This window comes from Ceratotherium simum, chromosome 24, assembly GCF_057802395.1.
Source record: "Ceratotherium simum simum isolate JZ-2026a chromosome 24, ASM5780239v1, whole genome shotgun sequence".
Classification (NCBI taxonomy): domain Eukaryota; kingdom Metazoa; phylum Chordata; class Mammalia; order Perissodactyla; family Rhinocerotidae; genus Ceratotherium; species Ceratotherium simum.
In genome coordinates, this window is record NC_141923.1 from 28,162,870 (window position 1) to 28,188,573 (window position 25,704).

The 25,704-nt window shown below is 44.3% G+C and overlaps 1 protein-coding gene across 1 annotated transcript; it reads right to left on the reverse strand.

Moving 5' to 3' along the window:
• Positions 1-1,414: 1,414 nt before the first annotated feature.
• Positions 1,415-22,670, reverse strand: BATF (basic leucine zipper ATF-like transcription factor). Its single transcript, XM_004426375.3, has 3 exons — positions 22,422-22,670; positions 19,995-20,099; positions 1,415-1,924 (listed from the first exon to the last, which is right to left on the reverse strand). Exons 1-3 carry the CDS (start codon positions 22,482-22,484, stop codon positions 1,715-1,717), a joined length of 378 nt encoding a protein of 125 aa, XP_004426432.1. The 5' UTR covers positions 22,485-22,670; the 3' UTR covers positions 1,415-1,714.
• Between the last annotated feature and the right edge of the window lie 3,034 nt (positions 22,671-25,704).

Below are 25,704 nucleotides of genomic sequence, written 5' to 3' on the forward strand. Positions count from 1 at the left end.
AAAATGCCGGATTCTGCTTTGGAAGCAATGCTGATGCTCAGGGAAGGTCTTCTGGGCTGTCTCCAACAGACTGTGAGCCCAGTTCTCACACTCTGGGCATCCACGGGCGGCGGCTTCAGGAGTGTGGGGTCCAGTGGTGGCAATGAGCCTTCAGAGGCCCTGGGTTGGACTCTTCCCACAGATAGAACACAAGGAGGTCAGGTGACCGCGTGCTAGGCTGCAGCTTTTCTAGGCTCTGCAGAGTTTAGTAATCCCAGGGGAGTAGGAGAGACTTGGGCAGGGGAGCTCCAGAATTGAGACCTTGCCTCAAACTAACCAGGGCTGTCAGCCACAGAGGGAGGAGGTGCTGGCACCAGGAAACAGGCCTGCTCCTCTCTTTCCCCTGTGGTCACCACATCCCAAGATGGCTGTCAGCTGGGAGGCAGCGGGCAGTCGCAGTCCCTCTGAAGGACCAAGGTATGAGACCGAGGGTGACTGCTGAAGGAGCTGAATCAGATCCCTGTCGCTTTTGTCCCCAGCTGGTTCAGCAGGGACCGTGTGTGTGGGCAGGCCCTACCATTGCTCTTGGGCAGTGGTGCGTGTAAGGCTGTGGTGTGCAGGCCAGTGGGCACTCAGCCTGGGGACCTCTGAGGAGCAGGTGGACATGGGAGCAGAGGAACTGGAGCACACTGGTTTCAGGCTCTGCCCAAACTGGTGAACTTGAAGCCCTGAAGACAATTCTGTTACCTGAGCCACTGCTGCCCTCCAACTGTGCTCAAAATGGCAGCCTGCAGAGCCTCATGGAGACAGGCAAAGTTGTGAGTGCTTTACCACAGCTTCCTGAGGGAGGTGAAATCCTCAGTAGGACATGTAGACCCTTGGGCAGGACAGTCCCTGTGTCCCTAAGCTGCCTGTTGCCCGATGAGAGCATGAGGAAAGCACTGCCTTACCTGTGAGGTGTCGCCCTTGTATTACTAGAATACCTTGCACAGGGCCTGGCATGCAGCAGCGCCCAGAGCTGGCTGGCTGGACCTGAGAAGCGTAGTTGTGTGAGTGCGAGATGATAGTATCACCCTGAATGACCACTCCACTGAACGCATCTTGCTCTGCTCCTTCTCCCTGTCTGGACCCGCTGACAATCTAGAAAGCACGAGGCAATGAATAATGGGCGGTCAGGGTGAAATGATTGGGGAGGAAAATCAAGAAGATGCCTAGAGGGAGGATTGAAGATGGTTTGAAAAAACCCAGCTTCCCAAGTGGATTAACAAACCATGGAAAAGAAGAGCTATTAGAGCTTTAAGGGCTCTTGAGGCCAAGAACAAAAGAAGGCCCCAACCCCACAGAACTTAGGGTTTCAAGGGACAGTGTAAAAGAGGAAATTGCTTTGCCAAATTGGTTTCTTTTAAGATATTTATTTAGAAAAATAACCCTTCCCTGCCCTCCTCCCTCTGCACCATGGGACTTGGGCATTATGCTTGATACAACTCTGGATTGGAACTCCCACCACATGGGGTCCAGTACACACAGATGGGCTGCCTCACTGCTGGGCGGTCTCACACACTTCCAGCTGCTGCGGTCCTGCGCTTAATCCTTGTCCAGGCCTCTGCCGCCAGTCTCCAGATGGAGAGAGGGCTCTGAGGGACGAGGGCAGCCTGGCCACAGTCTGTGTGCCCCTCCTGAGGCCTGCCCGAGCAGCTGGGGGTGGGGGGCTCTGCTCTCCCCCACCTCTGGAAGCTCAGGGCTGGAAGCGTGGGGAGCTGACATGAGGCTGGTGGAAGGCGTGGGCGCTGTACACCACCTCGGGGGGCGAGGGCGCGCTGGTGGCCAGCACCGAGCACAGGGGCTCGTGGTTGCTCAGCACCGACGTGAAGTACTTCATCTCCTCTGTGAGCTGCTTGATCTCCTTCCGCAGAGCCGCGTTCTGTTTCTCCAGGTCTTCACTCTCCTGTGAGGGGGAAGGATGGGCATTGGAGATTAAGGTCAGCGAAGGCAGGAAGATTGGGGTGGGGGAGCAGGGGAGCCCAGATTAGGTTTTCACTAACACAGCCATGGAGAAGGGCATCGGTGAATTTCTCTGCACATGTGAGTGTGTGCACATGTGCATATATATTTGTGTCACAAGTGTGTATGTGTGCATCTATATAAGCACGTGTATGTATGCACATGTATATGCATAGATACTAGGTTGAACCATATGAAATTGCTGATAGTTGTCTGTTTTGACCTATAACAATTTCATATAACAATTTCATAGCAGTTTCATATGGCTCCACCTATTAGAGGTATATGTGTGACTTTGTGTGTGTGTGTGCTCCTTTGTGTATGCGTGTATCCATGGGTCTTGTGAGTGTGTATGTGGGTTGAGGGGGCACATGTATGTCAAGGGAAACTAGCTGGCAGGCCAGAGCCTGAGAAAATGGAAAACAGTTAGTGAGAACATCTTAGACTAATTTCACTCTTTTACACTCTGTGTTATACCAGCTTCTCTCCAAGCGTTCCCAGTGTTTGCATTTAGTCTTACCGAGTCTATGGTTACTGTAACTGTCTGCTTCACCCAGATTCTAGAACACTTAGGGTCTTGATAAATATTAAATGGTCAAAATCCACCCCAGTGTTCGATTCCACTCCATCCTGCCTGTTTAATGGTACTCTGGGTGTGTCCCAAGCACATGTGCTTCCCTTTTTCCAGAAACATCTTTGCCCCATTGCTTAGGGGAACAGTCAGATACACGCTAATCAGGAAAACTCAGAGTAAAGAGCACCGATTACTGATCACATCACTAATTAATCAACAATTACCCTCTGGTAGTTAGCATTTACCAGAAAACAATTCCACCTTCAGAAAACCCAAGGGAACTGCATTTTAAGGTTCACATTCCTTGACTCAAACAGACCTTCTCTGCTATGCATTGGTGCCCACAGAGGAAGGGAAAATGGCACTGGAGATGCAAATAAATTACATTTCAGTTCAAAAAAGTAACCTACTACTTGGAGTCCAGGTCTTATTTTTCTAGTTCTGGTTTGACTTAGGTCAGCATTTCCCAAACTTGCCATATCATTAGAATTAATTTGAGAGCTTATTACAAATATAGTTTCAGGCCCTTTCTGAAATCTAGAGGTTTGAACTCAGTGGGTTTGAGATTGGGGGTGAATTCTAGGAATCTGAATTTTTAACGACTGCCAAAGGACGTTCTAATGATCAGGTAAGTTTGAAAACACTAGTTAAATAGGATGTTAAATTTGTTTTAATTATTCAACCACTTATTAAGTGCCTGGCACATGGTATGAACTCAAATGTTTGTTGATTGACTGTCTGATGACATCAGCAGCTGGACTAGAAGTTGACTCAAAATTGTGGTGGGCAGTGAGCAGATGTAAGATAACTTGACATTTAAAATTTGCCTTAAATCATCCGTCAAGAGCATGAGTTGTAGGCTAATGAGAGAGCTAGTTACACTGCCAATTACCCTAATGTGTGCACCTGGGAGCTTCTTTTTTTTAAAATTATTTTATTGAGGTCATCTTGGGTTATAACATTGTGTAAATTTCAGGTGTATATCACTATATTTCAGTTTCTTTATAGACTGCCTCGTGTTCACTATCAACAGTCCAGTTTTTATCCATCACCATACATATGTGCCCCTTTACCCCTTTCGCCCTCCTCCCACCCCCTTCCCCTCTGGTAACCACTAATCTGTTCTCTTTGTCCATGTGTGTGTTTATCTTCCACATATGAGTGAAATCGTATGGTGTTTGTCTTTCTCTGTCTGGCTTATTTCACTCAGCGTAATACCCTCAAGGTCCATCCTTCTCGTCGCAAATGGCACAATTTTGCCTTTTTGAATGGATAAAGAAGATGTGGTATATATATATTTATATACAATGGGGGTTCTTTCAAAAAAGAGGAGCGTATAACTGGGGCCTTACCCATCAAGCCAACTTCCATCCGTTCGTGGAGGACAGATGCCAGCATGCTCAGCCTCAGCCCAGCATTTCCTGCATGTGGCTCTGAGCTAGAAAATGTGCCTAGGTCAGGGCAGAGGAAACCCTCATCTCTAGAATGGGCTGGTGCATGTGGGACACCAAGAGCCGCAATGGTGTAGTCGGAGGTCCTGGCTTCTTCTTCTGCAAGATTTGGTTGGCTCATTCATCTTACCATTGGTCGTTTCCCGGCTCATCCCAGAGGGAGGGCATCCCCTCTTTACCGGAAGGTAAGATAAAGCCACACATGAGACTGGGGGGCGTTGGTAAGACGGGAACTGGGGCCCGGGAGTCCTGGCCCCTTCCTCTAGCCTTTTTCCTCGCCCCCTCTGAGAGTTTCCACTAGTGACAACATTTACTGTAAATTTTGTGCTCCGAAGAGCCTGGGCAAACCCCAAGGCAGAGGGAGGGGCGGGGTAGGCGGGCTGCAGGGACCAACCGCTCTGACCTTCTCCCCGCCTAGAGGCAGGCCTAGCTTTCGGGAAGTGACAGCAGGTTCTTCCTCCCTAAGCAAGCTCTGCTGAGCTCTCTCTGGCTTTCTCGGCTCCCTCTGCCCGCCCCCCCCTGGCCTGCAGATCCCAGAGCGCTAGGAGGGGTTCATAACCACTGCCGCCTCTAACCAGAAAACAACCACCTGTGACAAGAAACTTGTCTGTACCTTGGGAAGCAGACTGCTTCCTGCAAGGGCCCCAGAGAAACCAGCTCTGCCAGCCCAGGGCCCTGCAGCCCGCCAGACACTTGCAGGAGGAAGAGTTCACTTCCCTTGCAGGAGGAAGTGGCTAATCTGGGGCCTCATCCCTCCACATCCCCACCTGCAGTTGCTCGGTCCCCTCTGACCCTCCCTGGGGCAGTCATGCCCTGGAAAGGGCTCACAAGGGGACAAGTGGCAGAGGCAGCCATGGGAGCAGCTGTTTACCCAGAGGTACAATGATCACATCCTCTAACTCCCCCCTCACTTTCCAGTGGGGGCTGGAAAACTAGAACTCAGTGAGGGGGCAGAGGAAAGAAATGTTTAGGATGTAAGTTTTGGCTTCTAACGTGCATGTCTCCTGCTATAGAGGGGGAGGGGTGAGCCTGCGATTGGCCACCCAGGTAACCTGCTTCCTACTTTTCAGAAGGCATCAACGTGCTTCAGGCTCCTCACAAGAACCCTCTGAGGTGGATACGGAAGGCCAGCTGTTGTCATCATCCCCACTTTACAGATGAGGCCCACTGAGACCTGGGACAAATCTACTCTGCATACCTCACAAAATGACCACAGGCTGGTGGCAGCAGCTGCTGGGAGAAAGGGCTAGAGTATTCTCCTCAAGACACTTATTTTCTCAGAGGTCCAGAAACTCTGAGTGAGCGATTGGTCCAAAGCCCCATAACCACGTAGGGGCAGAGCAGAGCTTGGCTCAGGACTTCCCCATTCTTCGCCCTGTGCTCTTTCTAGCACACCCAACTGCTCTCCTGGAAGACTGGCCACTCAAGTGACCAAAGGTCCCAGAGCTCACTGAGAAGTCCTTGGCTGCCCTATGGTCTCCCAAGGGAAAACCGGGGCTTGGTTTGGGCGATCCTTCAATACAACACAAGAATCCTGGTTCGGGCATACTCTTCCAATCACAGAGCGGATCATCTGCCTCCTGCCCTGAGTGGGGAGGGAAACTCCTCTCCAGCTGCTCTGTCAGAGGCCAGACCTTCCTCCAGATGCAGAGTGAGATCCGGAATACATGACAACGGTGGGCTCCATCAGCGGTAGCTGGGGACAGGGGTCCTGGGTCCTGGTCTTGGCTGGGTGACCCTTGGTGACTCGCTTTCCCTCTCTGAGCCCCAGTTGCCTCACTTTGAAACAGGAAGATGGGACCAAAACACTGATTCTCAACCTTGGCCACACATTGGGATAAGCGGATACTGCGAAGAGCTTTAACAACACTGATACCTGATTCTGATTTAATCTCTCTGGGGTGCAGCCTGGGCATTGGCTTGTTTAAGTCTCCCCAGGGGATTCTAATGTGCAGTGAATGTTGAAAACTACGGGATTATAAGATCTCCCAGCCCTCTCCAGCTCTCAAATATTTCAGATTTCAAATTGACTATCAGAGTGTATTAGCAGACGAGAGCCTCTAACTCCCACCTGTTGGGAAGGGTGTGTGTGTGTGTGTGTGTGTGTGTGTGTTTGGGGCAGAGGGATGTATACTCAATTTATATGAGAAATAGTAGAAACCAAATTTTTGAAAGAATAATCAAACTTGACTTAATAATAACTAACATTTATTGAATGCTACCATGTGCCAATCACTCTTTTAAGTATTTTACAGTTATCATTATATTTAATGTTTGCAACAACCCTCTGTGGTGGATAATATTATTATCCACATTCTACGGAAGAGGAAAACCTAAGGTACAGAGAAGTTAAGTAACTCGTTCAAAGTTACACAGCTTAAGTTGCAGCACCAGTGCTCTAATTGAGGCCGTCTGGCTTCAGGTGCCCACTGTCCTCTCTTGCCTTTGAAGTCTGTTTAAATTTTGTGCTATTTGGTAATTATCTCCTGTGAAGCCTCAGCCCTGTTGGCTTTCCAATCTCATCTTCCTTCTTTCCCACTTCATGCAAATCCAGATGCTAATGTTCACAATTCACCCTCATCTGTGGGGTTATTACTTGATGCCCTCCTATCATGAACCACAAGCAGCTTGGGGGTGGCTAAGGAAGAGGCTTTATGGGGGTGTGGGAACATTCTGGGAAATTCCCTACTGGAGGGGCGAGAAGGGGGTCACTCAAAGAGCTCTTGAATGATGGGGAATCCCCAGACAGGTCCCTTACCCACAGGGAAGGCAGCTGGGACCAGGGCCAAGGACGAGCTCTGCCCCAAGGCTGTGGCAGGGACTCTCCAGGCATTCTGAGCAGAGCTTGGCTCTCCTTCCTACCAGCTCTGGTTTAGTGTCTTGACCTTCTCCTCAAATTTTCTAATCACAATTTCCAGAAGGGTGAAAATAGTCCCTGTGTGTTTCCTCCTCAACAGAACACGCAGTCGTGTATTGGTACAGTGACCTTTTAGCTCCCACCCACACTTAAATACAAGAGTTATGTGTGACACTTACTGTATATCCCTCACACCCAGCTATATGTTCAATCTCCAGCAGTTACCAACCCCAGTCCACCAGATGCAGACACAGGATGGAGCCCACCATTCCTGGAGAAGTCTGAGAACTGAGAAGTAGGACACTACCCAAGCCAGATAGGATCTATGCCTACCTACCTCTCCCGCCAGTCCTGGGGAAGTTAGCCCTCACTCCTGTTCCTTACTCGATGAGGAGAGAACAGGAATCGCTAAACCACAGGTCTTTGCACTGAATAATGTACATGTCTGATTCTGGAGAAATCTTCACTTTCCTGCCTTCAAACTGAAGCTCTAGGGCCCTCAGCGCCCTTATCATCTACAGATGCTTAGCCACATCAGCCATGCCTCAGGGCCCTGTCTGGAGTCCTGTAGCCTGCTCCTTGGCTTTCAAGACTACGATTTCATTGACCTTATATGTGAGAAACACCAAAGTTCGGCTCACTCAGCATCTATCCCAAACTCCTTCTCTTACTTTCCTCTAGAGAGGCTGGGGAAAGAATTCCTCAAATACCCAGCCTCCCTTGCAGCTAGGGGTGACCATGTGATGGATTCTGACCCATGAGAGGTAAGCACGGGGGTTCTCTTCCCAACTAAAAAGGCAAAGCCTCACCAGGTCAAAGGCCACCCTCCCTCAACACAGATCGATGCCTGGAAGTTCAGCAGCCATCTTGCAGCCTTGAGGATGAAAGCCACATATTGAGGATGGCTGCACAGAGCAAGAGAAGGAGCTTGGTTCTTTGATGACATCCTCACACTAGCCCTGGTCTGTCTGGTTCTGAACTTTTGTTATATGAGAAAAATAAACTGTGACTTATTGATGCCTCTGTTTGATAGTTTTTCCATTTCTTGTAGCTGAATGCAATGCTGACTGATAACTCAAATTAGAAAGGTTATCACCAGCAAGCCCAATTCTGAAAAACGAACAACTAATAATTGCCATCAACATAAAGGTTTGAACTGTTTGTTTAGTTTTTTTTGTTTTTTGTTTTTTTAAGCTGCCAGGCCTCTGGGACAGAGTGTCTAGGTATATACCCACATAATCACCCCAACTCACTCCACACATTCTACCCCATGACCTGACAGGCTTCAAATGTCACTGCTCCCTGATTCTCAACCTAGGCTGCACACTGCAATTACTTAAAGAGTGATAAAAAATCTTAATCCTTGGACTTCACCCCTGAGAGGTTGCACTTTAATTGTTCTGGAGTGGGTCTCAGGCATCAAGATTAAAAAAATACTTCCCAGGTGAGCTTAATGAGCAACTAGCTAGAGAATCGTGTTCATAGCTGAATATAAAACAGTATAATAATATTATGTTATTATAAAAATATAAAATAACTTAATATAAATTATACTAAAAATATAAAATAAATCTTTTAAATATTAAAAAATATAATTTTTTTAAATTTAAAAATAATATAATAATATAAATTATTATTAAATATAAAAAACATTTGATAATATTAAAAATAATATAATATAAATATATACCGGTTTATTTTAATTTATTATATTTTATACATTTAATTCTATATATTTATATTTTGTTTTATTAAATATATTTTATTTTATAATATATAGTATAAATAATATAAATATAATATAAAAATCTTTAAAGAGATTGGAGAACATTTCTAAGTCAAAAATATTTTCTAAAAGTAAATGCCTTTAAGGCAAAGAGCCTTACCATTACATTACTATTATTTTTGGTGAAAACAACTTCAAGTAGCCCAGATCAGTTCTTTCTTATGATGTAAAGGCAAGAGGTAGGGTGCCTATTGGAATCTCATTAATAATACCTTGTTTTTTTTGAGGAGGAGGAGGACCAGCCCTGAGCTAACATCTAATGCCAAGCTTCCTCTTTTTAGCTGAGGAAGACTGGTCCTGGGCTAACATCCATGCCCATCTTCCTCTACTTTATATGGGACGCCACCACAGCATGGCTTAACAAGCGGTGTGTGGGTGTGTGCCTGGGATCCGAACCGGCGAACCCCGGGCCGATGCAGCGGAGCGCGCACACTTAACCGCTTGTGCCACCAGGCCTGCCCCTCATTAATAATAACTTTATCAGACTAGTTACCCCTTAGGTTGTTGAGCTCCGTGAGGGTGGGGCTGTCATTGTCTTCACTGTTTTGTCCTCAGTGATGAGGACTGTGCCTGACACATAGAGTTCAATAAAATCATGTTGCTTGACTGCCAGCCTGGAATCTGTAATAATTTACCAGAATCTGAGACCTGCATGTGAAGAGTCTACTAAGTAAATTTGTGATGTCCAGGACACTTCCTAGGGAGTGTTTAAGTACTTTAATAGTTTCTACTTTGTAACTCTAGGATAGTGACAAATGAGTGTAAGAGATTTATTTTTTAATAAAGGCCCGGGGCCAACCCCTGCCTAGCGATGCTTTTGTTCTCCAAACTGAAGCTATGGGGTGGGAGTAGCAGAATGACACCACTCTAGAAACTTGCATGTAATTTCCCTAGCTAGGACCTGACCTTCCCCATCCCTATCAAGCAAAGGAGACTTGAACAGCTGTGGGGAAAAGCCAAGTGGAACAGTTCGTGTTCTTCAAGTTTTTATCAACAACTGGAAAGAAGGGTATATGTTTTCATTATGATAACACAGCCAATATCGTCATCTGATGGATTTGTAGGAAAATGCCAGGCTCTCTGCATTAAACAAATGAATGAACAAATGAAAAATGCAATATTGCTTTGTTTTACATTGCCTCCCTCATTTAACTCTCAAACAACCCAGCGAGGTGTTATTGCTTCCCATTTTGTAGATCAGAATTTAGATTCAGATGTACCCCCCAGGCAGGATCTGAATTAGTTTTGTTGACCAGCCCCTCCCCCCCATCTGATTCCTGCTCCCTACAGCACAACAGCCTCTATTCCTGAGATCCTGGCTCTTTTCCAGTCCCAGCCCCACAAGGCATCTCTCTGACCCTTGATTGGCCACACACAGTTTGCCATCAAGGCTCTGCTGTGAGCACCCTTTCCTCAGACTTTCCCGGTCCCCTTCTCATATTTGATCTCAAAGGTCAGGACCTCAGAAAGACCCTCCTTGATCACTGTCCCCATCCCCTTCCCATAGTCACTTTCAATATTGCACTATTTGATTTTCTTCGAAGCACTCTTCACTTCATGTGACTAGCGTGTTCATTTATTTGTCTGTTTATTTTCCAGTCTGACTTCCAATTGAATGTAAGGTTCATAAAATCAGGGACTCAGTCTGTCTTCTCCCTGCTGTATTCTCCATGCCTAGAACAAACCATACCTGGTACACAGGAGGCTAACATCTACTTGTCCAGCAGCATGGATCATTTCTGCTGACATTGGCGCTAGTACTAGGAATATGGCCTTTGCTTTTAGAACTTTCTGGAGCACCCCACTCCCTTAGCAATAAGGCATATTCTTGTGCCAGCTAAGTACCCAGAAAATATTTTAGCTACAAAGTCCTCAGATGCAGGAAATTGCTTTCTGGCCCCAGGAATCTAGTCTCCTCTGCTTGGCTCTGAACTTTATCTCTACACTTGAATTTTCATAAGAGCTCCAGGTCACCCTCCCTCGTTCCCCTAAATCAAGGGTGACCAGATGTTACTGGGACAGTCCCACTCCCTACCTATTGTTCTGGTGTAATTTTTAAATTATAAGATCCCCTATGAAAGCCTGAACCCCGAATTCTAGCTCAATGATATCCTCTCTGTTCTCGTCCTCGATTTCCTCCAGAGTTCACTCAGCTCTCTATTTGATCATTTTCTTGTGTTTTTAAATAAAAAATATATACAGTATAACTACATTAAAGATATTTTTTAAAAATTATACACACCCATGATCCAGTCCTCTAACATGAGTGTTTTCATTTGTACATGTTCCCATCTTGTTCCTTCTAATGAACCTGAATACTTATTTTTATAAAATTTCAGAGTATGTATATAATTTGTAATTTCCTTTCTGTCATAATTTTGTCATACTTACATAATCACCATAATTATTATTTTTAATGGATGATCCACCATTTACTTAAAATGGTTTTCCAATGTTGGACATTTTCGTCGCTATCAAAATGTTGCTATTATAAATAATGCTGCAGTGGACATCTTGATCCATGTTGGGGTTTGTTTCTGTTCAATTATTCCCTAGGATAAATTCCTAGGAGTGAGATTACTGAGGCAAAGGGCACAGTCAGTCTTCCAGTTCATGGTAAGTATTGCTGTAAAAAGGTTATGTAAGAGATACATCATCACCAGCAGTGAATGTGTATATCAATTTTACTACACCTTCATCAGCATTTAGGTGTTATAATTTTAAATAATTTATTTTGCCAACTAGCTTTTTGAAGGTTTCTTACTTTCCTTTTAATGTCACAAGTTACCAATTACTAAGGAGGAAGAACTTTCTATGTGTCTGTTCCCTTGGACAGCACTCTCAACCAGGGGAAATTTTGTCCCCTAGGAGGCATTTGGCAAGGTTTGGAAATATTTTTGATTGTCACAACTGGGGGGTGAGGGGGTGCTACTGGCATCTAGTGGGTAGACTGTACATCTTACAATGCACAGGACACCCCCCACACACAACAGAGAATGTCAATAGTGTCGAGGTTGAGGAACCCTTAGTGTGTATCGTTTTCACAATCAGCATAGAAAATTGGGTTATTTTCATTTTGGTAGGAAAAATGTTACGTAAGCTTTCTGTTCATAGCCTCTGCCCACTTATCTGTTGGAGTCTTGATGTTTTTCTTAAAAAGGATGTCCTTTCTATAGTATAAATATTAAAGCTACATTTATTTAGTTTGATGAAAATATTTTCCCCAATATGTCATTGTCCTTTTAATTTTTGGATTACAACTTTAAGACCTTTTTTAAATAAAGGAACATTTAAACTTCAGCCCCTCTCAATCTTGGACTCTCTCTCTCTGGTCTCTTGCTGTATGCTTGGGTTGTGTCACTGAAGAGTGTCTAGGTCGTGCAGGTGTTCTGGTTAATGGCCTGCTTCTTGGCTTACCCTTTGCGAAAGGACATGTGAGAGCAGCAGCATCTGCATAGCAAAGTCCTGTTCAGCAAAGTGACACAAAACAAAAGCAAATGGTGGAAGGACAAGAGGTTTGGGTTCTGGGGTGTCCTTGAGAAAGACATCAGGGTCCTCATCATAACAAGGCAGTATGGCCTAGAGCATCTTTGACTTTGCTTTTAATTCTGTGATTCTATAAACAAGGGAGTACGACCATCATTATTGTTACTCCCTCCACTAGCTACCACATGGACCCGTGACAGGACCCTCTACCGAATGCCTGCAATCTGAAGGGGATACTGTCATGTGGAACCAATCTATGCCCTCTAGGAAGCAGGGTCCATACCGAGTCCTACAAAGACGACGAAGAAAACCCCCAAGCAGGTTGGGAAGGAGATTTTCGGTGAGACTGTCCCGTTATTTCAAGAGAAATATGTCTGCTGAATTGGCGCTGTCAATTTGTGACCTGTGACCTGCAATCTCACTTGGACAGAAATTCTTTATAATGTCAAGACCAGTGCGGAGCTGGTCTCCTTTCAAACATGCCTCCCAAACGTAGCCACGCTGACCCATCGTTAGTGGGACAAGCAGTTGGGGGTGGTGGATTGCCTTGACATGTTTTTCCTTCCCAAAGAAAATAGTCTATTTTTTTATTCTGATTTAAAAAACGGTACTCATTCATCATAATAAAAAAAATTACAGGAATGTACTAGGAGTAAAGTAAGTTACTCAAAACTGAACCACTCAGAAATAACCACTGTTAGCATTTTGGAGATTCTCCTTCCAGACATCTCTTTATGCATGCAAACATGCCCAAACCCACAAATTTTACATCAACGGGATTACGCTCTGCACGTTCTTTGTAACTTGCTTTTTTCACTCAATGCTATGTCATTGACATCTCTCTGTGTTGATAATATAGATCCACTAGTCATTTTTAGTGCCAGCATTAAATTCTATTGCATAAATATATCATAATATGTTTTATTCCCTGTTGTTGGGCATCTGTCCAATTTTATAGTATTGATAAACTGCTTATTGTTGACAAATAATGATGAATTAAGTATCTCTGTGCATCATTTTTTCTTCAAACTCTTGTAAGTGGAATTGCTGCACCAAAGGGTCTTCTCACGTAAGATGTTAATATTTATTGCTACACAGCTTTCTTCAAAAATGGTCTCAAATGGACATATTGATCGATTGCATACGGACATCTTTACTTTCTTGACCAGGCCTAATGATGGAAGAGGAAAAGTGTGAATTTTGGAGGATGTTACTTAAAGAACAATAAAATAAATTCAGGAAGAGATTCAAGGAGGATATGGGTTAGGGGCGATGAATGTATTTTCATGAGACTCCAAAGGAAGAGGCAGTGTAGTCTAGTGGTTAGGAAGATGGGTTCTAAAGTCAGACAGACCTAGTTATAAGCTGTGTGACCTTGAACAAGTTACTTAACCTAATCCAGGAATTATAAAATAAGCTTTTGTGCAGATTAAATGAGACACTGCAAGTAGAGCACTTAACACAGTGCCTGGTACACAGTCATGTGTTCAATTAATATGTTTTTCATAAAAAGAAGTTCATAGCAACAGAGGCCCAAGAGAAATGTCTCTTTCCCACAGATGAGTCATTGATTTTACACTGAACGTTTTCAGGGTGGAACTAGCCAGAACATTCCTTCTGTGTTTTTTTGTTTTTTCTGACCTATGACTTCTCTATGCCAATAAACCTCATGGCATGGTCTCCCAGAGACAGAAAAAGAACTCCAGCAGTGAAAAAGGACCATAAGCAGCCTTGTCTTCCCGCCATCCCCAGAAGACCAAGAACAACAGTATCAGTCTAGGGAGGCCCGGGAGGTTAACGTCTTTGCTGAGCTTCTTCTCTTTCATTACTCAGTTTTCCTGCAATTGTAAATGTCTTATTTCTCAGAGCCTTATTTCTTAAAGCTTCATTTCATGCATAATTTATACTCATGATGTTTGTTGTATACGGCATTAAAGATATACCCTGGGACCTGTAAACCTGTCTCTTTTTTTGAACTAGTGTGGGACTCCTTCAGGAGCCAGCCCCAGGCAAGCAGCTGTCCCACTCCCATCCACGGGAGTCCCTAAAGTTCCAGCTTTCAGATTTGGCCCTGTTACTCTACCTGGCTTCCAGGTCCATCCTCGAGGCTGGATCTGACTTGTCAACAGCACCCATCTGAGCTAATGTTACTGTCTGCCCACCATCTCCCGTACTTTTAGCCTTTTCATGAAAGCTTCTCAATTATCTCAACTCTCTTTCCCACTGGGACATTGACACAAAATCCTTCCTGCTGTAAGGCACCAGAGAGCCACTACAGTCAACCAGGATGGCCACACAAATGAAACCAATTTCTATCCCTTATCGTGGCTTGTCTAGTATTGAAGACTTTAGGATTACTCAAATCCCAACCAACAGCTGGTTCTCCCAAAGGACTGAGATATTTACGTAGGATATTCAAGGCATAAAACATCACAGTGGAAGACTATTCAATGTTTGAAACCAAAATTAGAAAAGAAATCCTATGTACTAATGATCAATGTTGAGAATTTAAATATCTATGTGTTTAAAATAAAAGCATGTGATAAAAACATCCAAACTATATAAAAAAGGCAAAGAATGCAAAACATCTCTCTCCTGCTTTAGACCTTTATTCCTACTTTTCAGAAATAAATATCATTAACAATTTTGGGGGCAACCTATTTGAGAAATTTTAAGTTTATACACGTATCCACATGTATGTTTCTTTTTATTAAAAACACACATGGGGCAAACTATGTATGGTATTCATACCTTTTTCACTTAAGAATATAGAAGCTTGATAATCTTAGATGAGCACATTCTGATGTAATTCATTATTTTAACAACTTCATGATATTCCACTGAATGGACAAACTATGGTTTATTTCGTCCCTTACTGATGGATATTTAGCTTGTTTCCAATCTTTGCTAACACACAATGCAGCAAGGATTATCTTTACATGTACATAATTACATAATCTGTGGGTATGTTTGTAAATAGATTCCTAGATGTAAAAGTGCCAAGTTGCATGGTATGTGCACTTATAATTTGGATGGACATAGTCAAATTGTCCTCTAACGGGGCTGTACTGACTTATACTCCTACTAGTAGTGTATGATGGTACCTGCTTCTCCCTCACTTTGGCAACACCATGTATTAGCAACATTTTTTGTCTTTGCCAATTTGGCAAGGGAATTGCTCTGTTCTAGTTGCCATTTTCCTAACTAAGTGCCGTCTAGCATCGTTTCCATATTTATTTGCCATTTATTTCTGTCTTTCTATAAATTGCCTATTCATAATCATTACTCACTTTTCTTTTGGGTTGTTAATCATTTTCTTATTCATAAGAGCTCTCGGGGGCCAGCCCCATAGCCTAGTGGTTAAGTTCGGCATGCTCCGCTTCGGCAGCCCAGGTTCGGTTCCCAGGCATGGCCCTGCCCCGCTCATCAGCTCTGGCAGTGAACCACATACAAAATAAAGGAAGGGTGAATCTTCCTTAGCAAAAGAAAAAAAAAAGAGCTCTCATATATTGAGTGAAGATATCCTTTTTTGGTCAGATGTGTTGCAGATCTTTTTCCCAGCCTTTCATTTGCCTTTGATTTTGCATACAATATTTTGAGCTGTATAGAAATTTTCACTTTTTATATCTAAAGGTAATGTATATCAATCTTTTCCTTTACGGTTTCTGGGTTTTGTATGTTGTCTGGAAAGGCTTCATTCCAAGATAAATTTTTTAATGCTCATTTTTTTTCAAATTTCTTTAGTTTTCTTTTTTTTTTTTTAATATTTAATCCAAGTGTATTGTATAAGAAATGAAGACTCTAGTTCCAAATGGCTAGCCAGTTGTCCCAACTCTATTTATTGAATAATTTAGCTTTCTCTTACTGGTTTGAAATGCCGTCCTAGTCACTTTGCATTTGTACTTGTGTCTTAGGCCTTGACATATGCACTTGGACCTTAAATTCGAGTTCGTTTGGGGGATCTATTTCTGTATTCTGTCCAATGTTCTGTCTTTTCCACATTGTTTTGGTTTCTATATTTGTAATTCCCTTTAATATCTTGTTCAGCTAATCTTCTCTAATGACCCTCCTTCTTTAGAATTTTCCTGGCAATTCTCACATGGTTATTTTTCACTGGGAACTTAGAATAGCTAATCAAGTTCTCCTCCAACCCCCAGAAAACCCCATTGGGTTTTTATTGGGATGACATTAAATTAAATAAAATTTATAGATTAATTTAAGGAAAATTCGTATCTTTACATAAGGTACATCTTTCCATTTATTTGAATGTCTTTTAAGTCACTTAGAATAATTTTAAAGTTTTAAAAAATAAGCCCTGCATATTTTTTGTTAAATTTATTCCTTCCTTACGTTTGTGGTTGTCTGTGTTATAAATGGAATCCTTCCTTCTATTAAATTTTCTAAGTGGTTATGGTTTGCGTATAGGAAAGTTATTACTCTTTGTGTTAATTTTGAAAGCTGATTGGATTCTCTTATTATTATTAATAGTTTTTCAGCTGATCATTTTGGACCCAATTATTAGCTGTTGATATCTTTTGGAAATGAACTGGTCAAGATATGCCTTTCTCCTTTTTTTATTCTCCTTTTACTATTCCTAATGGACTCCGTAGTTGTCTGTGGGAGAAAAAGAACTAAGTGTGATGGGAGCCTGTGTGAGATGTGCAACCAAAGGAGAATGAAAACAGAATTTGGACTCTGTTTGTTGATATCGCAATTATGAAAAGAAGCACTTGATCCGGTTTATGTGAGTAGTCAATGCCAGGGAGGTTATAACACTGGCATGAGATTAAACACAATCGTTGAAAGAGGTTTCTTCCCTACTCTGCTATTTTAAAAGCAATCAATGTACAGCATACATCAATGGTGTAGACCACTTATAGGATAGAAACTGAAAATGTTAAGTAGTAAGCATCCCATACTCTCACTGGAGAAATAAGATAGTTCTTTTGGTATTTTAAGAGAGATAATAGTGATAAAGTTGAAACCAAGAAAATGACATTACCCTAGCATGTATAGACTAGATTACCAATATAAACATGGTCCCTATTTGATACTGTACTCTCAGAAGCTTCTAAAACCTGGTCTTTAAAGTATTGGTAGATGAGTCCTACCAGAGGATGGTTCCAGAACCTCAGCCTGTGGAGCCAAGCATGGAAAGGAGTCAAGGGCAAACCAAGCATTCAAGTCTAAGAATGCTGGTGGTAAACCAGAAGATTTTCTACCCAAATCACAAACATAATTAAGAGGATAATGGATGGGTAATTATCGTCTGAGAGGAAATGAACATTTCAGACCACAGCCAAACCCTCTGTTTGATGGTGGTAGATTTATATGTTGCTGCCAAAAGCTTCTGCCTGAAGCCAAGAAACATAAGTTGCATTGACTGCGTGCTGTATAAACTCTGATGTGATCTACTCACTGGGCAAAAAGTGAAGACCAGCGCTGTGGTGCTCACAAAGAGTGAGGAGGAGTTGGTGTCCAGGTATTGGGGAAGATGGGAACATTCTGGAGTCTGAGGCTGGGGATGTGCATGTGGACATGGTGACTACATGACTAAGGGCTCCACGAACCTCAAGCCCCAGAGATCATCCCAATATAGTCAAGACTAGTATCATCAGATGGGCTAAATCTAGTTCTAACTCTTGTCTTGCAGAGAGAGATAGCTGAGTCAGAGTTGAAAACCTTGCCACAGCAAAGAGACATATATGTCACCCTCATCGATATGTCTCCAAGGGGTTGAACAAAGGCCAGTGTGTTGAATTTATAGGGAGACTGGTGCAGCTCAAGATAGAGAAGCATCCTCTGTTCATGTTAGGAGGGAGGGAGCTCTCCCTCACTGGAAGTGCCCAGGCGTAAGTTGGGGACCATTTCCGGAGGGTGTTCTAGAGAAGTCTCAAGCATCAAAAGTGTGTCTGAAATTTCCAGACATTCAGCCCTGAGATTATGTATATATATAATCTTAGTTGTGATTATTGATCTTGCTTCTTATAATAATAACTATTATTAATATTGCTCTCATTATACTTTTTTCAAGTATTTATTATACGCTAGTCACTATATTGAGCTTTTTATATGCGCTATCTTTATGAGGTGGGTATTGTCATTTCCCATTTTATAGATAAGAAAACTGAGTCTAAGAGAGGTTAAGAACATCTCTAAAGTCAGTCACACAGATAGCAAGTGGCAGAGGTGGGATTCAAAACCTGTCCTTCTGACTGTGGAGCTGCTGAGCTATACTTAGTTTCTGCTTTTTTTAAAAGAAAAATATTACAAACTTATAAAGCTTATAGCATTTTTCCAGTCTCAGGACAGTGTCTATTTATGCAAAACGGAATCCTTCTTAATTTTTATTTAATTCTTTGTTCGTTTACTTTCTCTAAAGAATATTGAGTTAGACACAGACTCTGATAGAGACAAAGTGAGTGAACATAGATTTTCAACCTGAAAATAGTAAACTAGCGTGTTGTGAGACCGTAAGCCATAAGGAAATCGTGGAGAACACGTAAGTAGCAGGGCCACCAAAACTTCACATTGAGACTGCTGATCAGAGTTACCAAAGAGAAGAACAGACTTGGTGTTCATTCATTCTTTTTTTCAATTCAAAAAATATTTATGAACTTAAAACTATGTCAGTAGGCAATGGAGGATGTGCTGAATACATTTCAAATAAAACACAAGCATCTAATCAAAGATGGTGCAGCCTGCTCTCTGCTTCCTTATAAAGCTAAAAGAAGCATCTGTTTTTCTAAAACTATATCTTACCTTTTTTTTGGTAAGATGAAAACAACTGTTCTAACTGGCTGATTGCCGTGCTAATCCTCCAAGTAAACACAAGTGTATTCACCTTTGGTGCCCATTGCCCTTTTTACCATTGAAATGAATTACTAGGATGTTAGAGGTTCGGGAATGGTTCAAGAGGAGGGACGGGAAGGCAGAGCTGCTGAAGAAGGGATGAGGAGATGGGAGAGGAGGGAGCCAGTGAAGTAAGAGTTGATTGAACAAGGACCAAATTAAGAGGCAGAGTAAAGAAAGGTAAGGTGATAATATGGGAGACGAGCGGGAAGCATTGCTTTATGAAGCACACAGCCAGAATTTAGAAACACTGACTAGGACCTTGGGCCGCTGGTGGAATTGCAGTTCAGCATTGCCCAGGGCCCCTGCTCAAGCCAGGGGTCAGAACCTTCTCTAGCAAGTTTGAGACTGGAGGCAACTCAGCCAAGATGGTGACCATCCCAGATAGGTGCACTTGAAACTGCATCTTTCACAGACCTCTTCGGATATCAATAAAGATAGAAATTTCAAAATAAAACCTTGGTGATCAGAAAAGAGCAGTAAGGTGCAGCACCTGTGGACCTCCTTGCCCCAAATGCAGGGCCCAGGGTGGCTGCCCAATTGGGACTCTATGTGATCCTAGCACTGTGGGATAATGAGTTCCCCTAAAGCACTTAATGCTTTCTAAATTCCTCCCAAAGACAGTCCTGCCTTCTGCTCTCTAGGCTCGGGAGTGAGGGAGCTCTCTCTGGCTACGCCTCTCTGAGCAGGTGGTTCTGCTTTCCACCTGGCCTCTGGGCTTCTTACACTCAACTCTTTTACTCCTTGTGCCCTCTCGGGGGTCAGGAAGAAAGGCTCATTTGTCTTTCAGCCTCCTGGCCCATTCCCTGCTACAGAATCTTCTCAATACACTCATAGGAGAGCCTCCTCTCCCCACTTCACCCCACAGCCCTCACCCGTCCACTTACTCCCCCCATATACACATCCCCATGCAGGCAGACTCAAACTCAGACTCTGGTCCAAGCATCCACAGGTGGTGGGGAGCAAAGTCGAAGGCTCAAGAGGATGGAGAAATGTCTGAACACTCACCAAGTGCAGAGTGTCGGCTTTCTGTGTCTGCCTCTGTCGGCTCTTCTGGGCAGCGATGCGATTTTTCTCCCTTCTCTGAACTTTTCTTACATCATCAGAGGAGTCCTAGGAAGCAAAGATGATGAGAATTAGATGAGTCTGTTCCTCTCTTCTGAGTTAAAACAGTCTCTCATGGTGTTTGGTGTACATCCATCCATCCTTCCATTACTTCATCTTTTCATTTGCCCACTATTTACCAAAAGGCTGAACCCAAAAGAGAACTCTGTTATGCTCCCTTGGGCCTCTAGAACTTTTTGGGCCAAAAGCTACAGGAAGAGAGCAAAAGACCTTGAGGCCTCAATAGGGCTGTATTTGGAAAAAAATGGTTAAGGCGATGAAGTGTGTTTTATCACCTCTCCTCCTCTTCAGAGCTGCTCCACCCTTACTCTCGCGCTTTTTGGCCCAGAACCTTCTTGCTATTTTTTTTTAAACTTTGTTGAGCATCTACTATGTACCAGCTTCTGTGCAAGTGCTTTTTCAGAGGTGCCCTTGTTTAATTCCCCAATTCTGTGAAGTTGATATTATTATTTCCATCTTATAATAAGTGAGGCAACTGGGCTCAAAGATCTTGCTTGAGAGTTTATAGTAATCTGGGAGTTGTATTTGCCAGTGCGAAAGTCTGATGCCTTTCCAAGCCCCCTCCCATCACCACCACTGCACTGGTTTGTACTCCATGTGTCTTCTGCTGCATCCCTGGGCTGAGGTCCCCATCCCAGATCTGCCTCTTTTTTTCCCTTCGTTCCCTTCAGTATGCTCAGTGACCTTGACATTCCCCGTGGCCCTGAGAACAATGCCTAGCACAAACTAGAGGCCAAGAATGGCTTTAATGGTGGAGATTACCTGGACGTGGCAGGTAGTGGATGGGTGCTTAGGAGGACAAGGGGAACTTTGAGTGTTGTCTAAGCACACCCCACGGATGACCGTGTCCTCTACTTGGGCAGAGAGGTTGGCCCCAGCTTTCCCCCAGATGCTGCAGGATAAGTGTAGGAGTCTGAGTGAAACACTTCTGCAACTCCTGCCCTGTTCCCTCTCGTGTCACCACAGGCTAGAGGGGCACAGTTCCTAGGGCAAGACTGTGCTCACCAAGCATACGTCTCACCAACGTGCCCAATACTTCCAGGCCATTGCAGTAGAAGGGCAATGGGTTAGATGGGAAGGAAGTGCTCTTCCTCTATGGGGGATGGGGAACCAGGTTACCATGGAAGCCATGAGTAATTTCCTTCCTAAGAAGAATACAGACTTCCAGGCAGTCTGAGCCACTCTTATACCATCTTGAGCAGACGACTGGATCGTGTGCCCTCTAGAGGTCTCCACGAGGACTTCTTCCAATCTGCTGCTCCTCTGTTAGATCTTGATGACTGATGCTATTTTACATGTTTATATGCTTTTATTTTGGCTGCAGCATTTTGAAAGCCCTCTTGGATATCTGTGCTAAGGAAAGAATGCAGTTTTTAAACCACAAAGTTGGAGAAGAAATTTTAATCCATTGATGTATTGGATGAGAAAAAAGAAGCCTTCCTATAGAGAGGGATGTCAAGGAATGTGGGGAAGAGAAAGCCCCAGAAGCTGTGAGGCAGACAGGGTGCCCCATTTTTTGGCAACCCTCAAGCTGAAAACTTTTGACTTGGAAGTCGCAATCTAGACTCCAAACGGTCCCAGAACTCTCAAGTTCTCTGGTTTCCCCAGAGCTGAGCCCTGCTACTAGTGAATGTCCCCAACAACTCTCCAAAGCCACCTTCTGATTTGTTTCCTTCCTCTTGTCCAGAAGCCACAGGGGAAAGAGGTGTTGTTCGCGGCTCTAGCATCCCTCTCCACTGGCTGTGCTAGCAACACGGGCAGTACCCTACTAGGTAAGATAGATCCTTCTGTGCTGGCCCAGGTTCCTCCTCCTTCTAACCTGCTTTTTTTCTTCTTTACTTTTCCCTGATCCCTTTTCTCTCTTGCCCCACTGGCTGCCTCCTGAGAAACCACATCTCTAGCATGTGGGTTGTACGTGCCAGCAGCCCACTCTAATGCTCCTCTGCTCACTTTCCTCCTGCCTTGGAGAAAGGTAGCCCCTTTCCTCTGAGAGACCAGAGTTCTTTGATGCTCATTCTCCTCTTGGCTTCCTAGAAAGCTTCATGGGGTGGGAACCCAGGTGAGGTGGAGGCAATGGGCACCATGGGGGAACAGAGAGGAAAAGGAGCTTTGGCAGAATGGGTGGGAGGATGAAGGTCTCCGCCAGTTTGTACAGCTTGATTGCAAATACCATGTCTTAGTCTAATAGAGTGCTCCTGCCACCAGCCATTTCCTTGCTTCTCAGCTCCCTGGGCAAGACAAGGAAGCCTGGCCCTCTTCCTGCCCCCCAGGAGAATCAGAAGGTAGGAGGGAGGGAAAGGAGGACTCTACCTGTTTGCCAGGGGGAGGAGAGCGGCTGAAGCTGGAGTCGCTGCTGTCGGAGCTGTGAGGCATGGCTGCAGTCTTCCGGGCTCTCCACACAGCCCCAGGTACCTCTGGGCTCTCTTGTCACCAGCTGGCCTTCCTTCTTGACTGCTCCCAGGCCACCAGCCCACCCCCTCCACAGGTCCCTCCTCTGCCCGCCCTGCAGCCACCTCTGACCCCTGCGTCCTCCTCACTCTGGGGTGCAGAAACACTGCTCCCCACAGGGACATGTCGCTCGCTTTGGGGCTCGCGCGCGCTCTCTCTCTTGTGGTTTCTGGTAACTCACGCTGGAAGTCACATGGGCGGAAACTTAAACAAGTTAGAAGTTAATTTGAGAGAAAATACATATCTGGGAAAAGACCCACAGAATTATGTGAAAGAAAGAAAAAAAAATACACAAAACCCCAGATACCTTCCGACAGTTTGAAAGGCAGAGCAGCTCTCTTCAATTGATGAAGATAAAAGAGAAAAACAGCCCAGGGAGGGAAAAACCCCAGCCAGAATTAGCAAGTCCGTCTTCTGTCAACATGGGCAGAAAGGAGAGGACAGCAGGGAAAGAGTTTCCATTGTCACCCGACTTACACCAAAATAAAGCAATGGGACTGAGATTTCTTTCTGGTTTTCAACTGAAGGCAGCTGCCCATCCTGTCTTACGGTAGGCCTTCCTCACAGTCCCCGCCATCCAGTCTGCCTTGGGGTGGGCTGGGGATGAAGTGGCCCAAGGGCATGGTCCTTTCCGGACTATCAAACAGAAAAGGCTGTGGTAGATCCACAAGCTACCGGGGAGGCTCTGGAACTGATGCTCTAAAAGTTTATTCATCACCTCTGCCTCTGGGCAGGGTGCTCTCTTTAGAGAAAAGATGCCTTCTATGTAGAGGCATCTGGCTGTCAGGATTAGCCTGGAATCTTAAAGATTCAAGAAGGTCACAAGGTCAGAGCCCAGAATGGAGAAAGTAAAAAATAGTTAAGTGAGCACTCTATTTGGAGTCAAACCAACAAGGATTTGAACTCTGGCTCTACCACTTAGTGTGTCTGTGGCCTTGGGTAGCTCAGTTGAGCTCTATGCCTCTTACTATCTCTGTCTGTCCATGGAGGATGGTAAAACCTGCCCTGCCTACCTGTCAGGGCTGTTTCGAGAAGCAAGTAACAGCATGGATTAGAATGCCCCTAGCAGACTGTGAGCTATGCTATGAAGATGGCTGTGACCTGCAGTGTTAGTAGCCTCACCATGAGCGCATTTGTAGAGCTCTCAGTGAGCCACCCAATGCTCACCTGGGCATTCAGGCTTTCTTTTTTTTTAAAATGTACATTTTAAAAAAAATTTTCATTTATTTATTTTTTCCCCCAAAGCCCCAGTAGATAGTTGTATGTCATAGTTGCACGGCCTTCTAGTTGCTGTATGTGGGACGTGGCCTCAGCATGGCCAGAAAAGCGGTGCGTCAGTGCGCGCCCTGGGTTCAGAACCCAGGCCGCCAGCAGCGGGGCGCGTGTACTTAACCGCTAAGCCACGGGGCCGGCTTTTTAAAAAGGACTTGCCTTCCCTGTATGGCTCAAAGCCAAAAGCTTGTGTGGCTTAGCCTTAGGATTGACAGGAAGCATGGTCTTTAAAAGATTTTGTGTCCACTGGCTGAATTTCTGCCCTAAGACAATATCATCCGAAGGGCAAATTGAGCAAAACAAAGTTCCTTCCCTCGTGGAAGTTGTATTTGAGCGGCAGAGGCAGACGGTAAACAAAGAAGTTAATATATAATATGTAATACAGAGGATGGTGCAAGTGCTATGGAGGAAAATAAAGCAGGTAGGGGTTAGGGAATTCCAGGCTCAGTGGGTTGCTGTTTCTACATGGTGGTCAGGAAGGCATTACTGAAAGGGGACATCTGAGCAGAGACCCGGAGGAAGGGAAGGAGTGCACGGTGTGGGTGTCTAGGGAGAGAGCATTCCAGCAAGGGAGTCAGCAAGGACCTGAGGTGGGAGTGTGATTAGTTTGTTAGAGGAACAGCAGGGAGGCAGGTGTGGCTGGAACAGACAGGCAGTGAGTGGAAGGAGATGAAGTCAGTGAGGTAGCAGGGGGCAAGGTCGTATAGGGCCTTGGGGGCCACTATAAGGATTTTGGCTTTTATTCTGGAAGAAATGGGGAGCTCCTGGAGGACTCTCTGCCGCTTCCCCTCTGTGATGCTCTACCTCAGCCACTACTTTGTCTCTTCATAGAACTTACCAAATTTTGTAACTATTTTACTAGTTTATTTACTTAGTTTTCTCCTGTTTCCCTCATTAGAATGTTAATTCCATTTATAAATTTTTATTCAACAAATGTTTATTGAGCACCTACCATGTACCAACAATGTTCCAAGTCTGGGGATACAGTTAGTTCTTTGACTTTTTCTCTGAACGAGATGGTGTATTGGTTAGTTTTGCTGCCTAACAAACCACAAAAAACCTCAATGGCTTAAAACAACAAGTATTTATTTAGCTTGTGAGTCTGAGAGTCTCTGGAAGGTTCTTCTGGTAGAGGCTGTGCAAGTCTGATCTTAGCTGGGCTCTGTCATGTGTCCTTGGATGGCTGGTAGGTTGATTGATAATTGGCTCTGCTAGGATGGCCTTGCCTGGGATGGTTCTGCTCCATGTGGTCTCTCATCCTTCAACAGGCTTGCCTTGCTTGGTTATGCAGCAGTTGCAGGATTCCAAGACTAAGAGCAGAAGCATTCAATGCCTCATGAGACCCAGGCTCAGAATACACACAGTGTTCCTTCTGCAATATTCTGCTGGACAAAGAAAGTCACAAGGCCAGCGCAGACTCAATGGGTTGAGAAACAGTCTTCACATCTTGATAGGAGGAATTTAAAGAATTGTGGCCATGTGTGTAATCTCCCACAGATGAGAAGCCATTGGAGGTTTTAGAGCAGAGGCTTGATGAACTCTAACTTAGATTTTCACAGAATTTCTCTGGCTGCAGTTGAGATTTTACTGTAGGGGAGCAAAGTGGAAGTAGGGAGACTAGTTAGGATTACACCATTGGATTATTGCAATAATCCAAGTAAAAGATGTTAGTGGCATAGGCCAGTGATGTAGTGATGAAGGTGGTGAGAAGGGGGCCATGGAAAAACCAAAGACCACATCTCTCTTGTTTATAATTGTATACCCAGTGCCTAGGAGATGCCTAATAAATATATATTATATCATTCATTTATTCGTATGTCAAGTGAATAAACATATGAATGAATTCCCATAGGACTTTGCTCATAATTTATGG

Coding starts and splice junctions, on each gene's coding strand:
- BATF (XM_004426375.3), bottom strand. CDS start 22,484: ATGCCTCACAGCTCCGACAGCAGCGACTCCAGCTTCAGCCGCTCTCCT. Junction 20,100..22,421: donor CTCCTCCCCCTGGCAAACAG/GTAGAGTCCTCC, acceptor TTTGCTTCCTAG/GACTCCTCTGATGATGTAAG. Junction 1,925..19,994: donor AAGCCGACACTCTGCACTTG/GTGAGTGTTCAG, acceptor TCCCCCTCACAG/GAGAGTGAAGACCTGGAGAA.